Below are 1407 nucleotides of genomic sequence, written 5' to 3' on the forward strand. Positions count from 1 at the left end.
CGGTCGTCGCGATTTCAAGCTATTCTTGAGATCCTTTTGAACGTTTGGATCTTCCCATTCCAAGTAGGTGGCTTTGCGTATATCCGAAGGAAGATGTATCAAACGAACATTTGAACCCTTCAAAAGAACACGACATTCTATTGAGAGAGAAGAGTCGCGTCTTTGACAGCGCACATCAATCATCTCAACATCGCCGTGAAGCATGTCCAGGCGAGAAAGCTTTCCTGTATAAACGGCCCCATCCACCGCCTCCACCTTTACGAAGAAACCCGTCGCATCCATCACTGCGCGCAGCGGCGTTTCCAGCACCTCCGTCATCCTTCGCTTGTAACTTACCGCTTCAGCACGAAAGCAAAGAAGTAACAAAAAAGAGCAGTAAAATTAAGGATGGCCTTGTCGGCCGCAGCGGCGATGGTAAAAACGCGCGATAAAGAAAGAAAATAAAAAAAAAACGTACCGCAGATGACGCCGCGCAAGCAGCGCGAATACTGCCCCGCCGCCCCGCCGCCGCCTCCCGTGCGGAAGAACACCGGCGCTGCCGGGGGTGCTTCTGTCGCGGTGGCTGTCGCTGTTTTTTCCCCGCTTTTTTTTTTCTTCGCTGGTGGTTGTTGCGGCCGCGCCCACCTGGCGTTCCTAATTTATGTGAGTGTGTGGCGTGCATTTTCATTTTGCGCCATTCTCTGTGTTTGCTTATCCATTATTGTTACTGTTACCATTATTATCATTATTATTATTTTTTTTGGCTTCAGCGTCTTCTTAGGAACTCACGGCGGGTGGGCTTTGTTTTTCTGCGTCTCCCATCCCTCCTCTCTAGCGTTTTAGGATTAGCAATGGCTTCCCCGGGTCCGCAAGTAAAACAGCAGATTTCACAGCTTGTTTATGCGGAAGTCGTAGTTTCTTTTGCGACAGCCATTGGGCTTCTTGTTTTGACGGTAGTGCAGCTTCTCTACCGTACGACACGCCGCGCCCGACGGCTTTGGAGGACTGAGAACCAAGTTAGGTTTGACGGGGCGCATTTTTTGAGCAAACCGATAGGAAATGCTGGACGAAAAATAATAGAATTTGGCCTAAAAGAGCACGGAAACAAAGAGGTCAAACCGCCCTCTTTTGTTCTAACTGCAGTCGTTGCTAACGATCGAGATGTACGGGCAGATTGCCTCTCTATGCTTGCAGAAACGCGGCAAATTTTTCACAAGCAATATGGTGACTCAGCATGCTTAATGTCTATGCGATGTTGTTTGTCTTGCTTTGAAAATGCGTTACCACCTAGTCAAACGGAGGATTTTCTGCGCCTTTATGAAAATGTTTTATTTGGTCAACATAGAGTTGATGGAATTTCTGATACTCTTACCAATGATGATATCAAGTTTTTGTATGCTTTTTTTCATAATACAATACTGAAGGAGA

At 47.1% G+C, this 1407-nt stretch overlaps 2 protein-coding genes across 2 annotated transcripts, besides 2 other annotated features; one reads left to right on the forward strand and one right to left on the reverse strand.

Moving 5' to 3' along the window:
- On the reverse strand, positions 1-318 carry Tco025E_10286 (small nuclear ribonucleoprotein; the record flags this gene model as incomplete). The annotated part of the gene is made up of 1 exon (XM_029377065.1): positions 1-318. A coding segment is annotated over one exon (318 nt), but the record flags the coding sequence as incomplete, so codon positions are not given.
- Positions 319-490: 172 nt separating this feature from the next.
- Positions 491-515: a microsatellite.
- Positions 516-696: 181 nt separating this feature from the next.
- Positions 697-741: a microsatellite.
- Positions 742-830: 89 nt separating this feature from the next.
- On the forward strand, positions 831-1407 carry Tco025E_10287 (uncharacterized protein; the record flags this gene model as incomplete). Its single annotated transcript, XM_029377066.1, has 1 exon — positions 831-1407. A coding segment is annotated over one exon (577 nt), but the record flags the coding sequence as incomplete, so codon positions are not given.

The sequence above is a fragment of the Trypanosoma conorhini genome (genome assembly GCF_003719485.1).
Source record: "Trypanosoma conorhini strain 025E chromosome Unknown Tco_14.4_contig_01590, whole genome shotgun sequence".
In the NCBI taxonomy this organism is placed as follows: Eukaryota; Euglenozoa; class Kinetoplastea; order Trypanosomatida; family Trypanosomatidae; genus Trypanosoma; species Trypanosoma conorhini.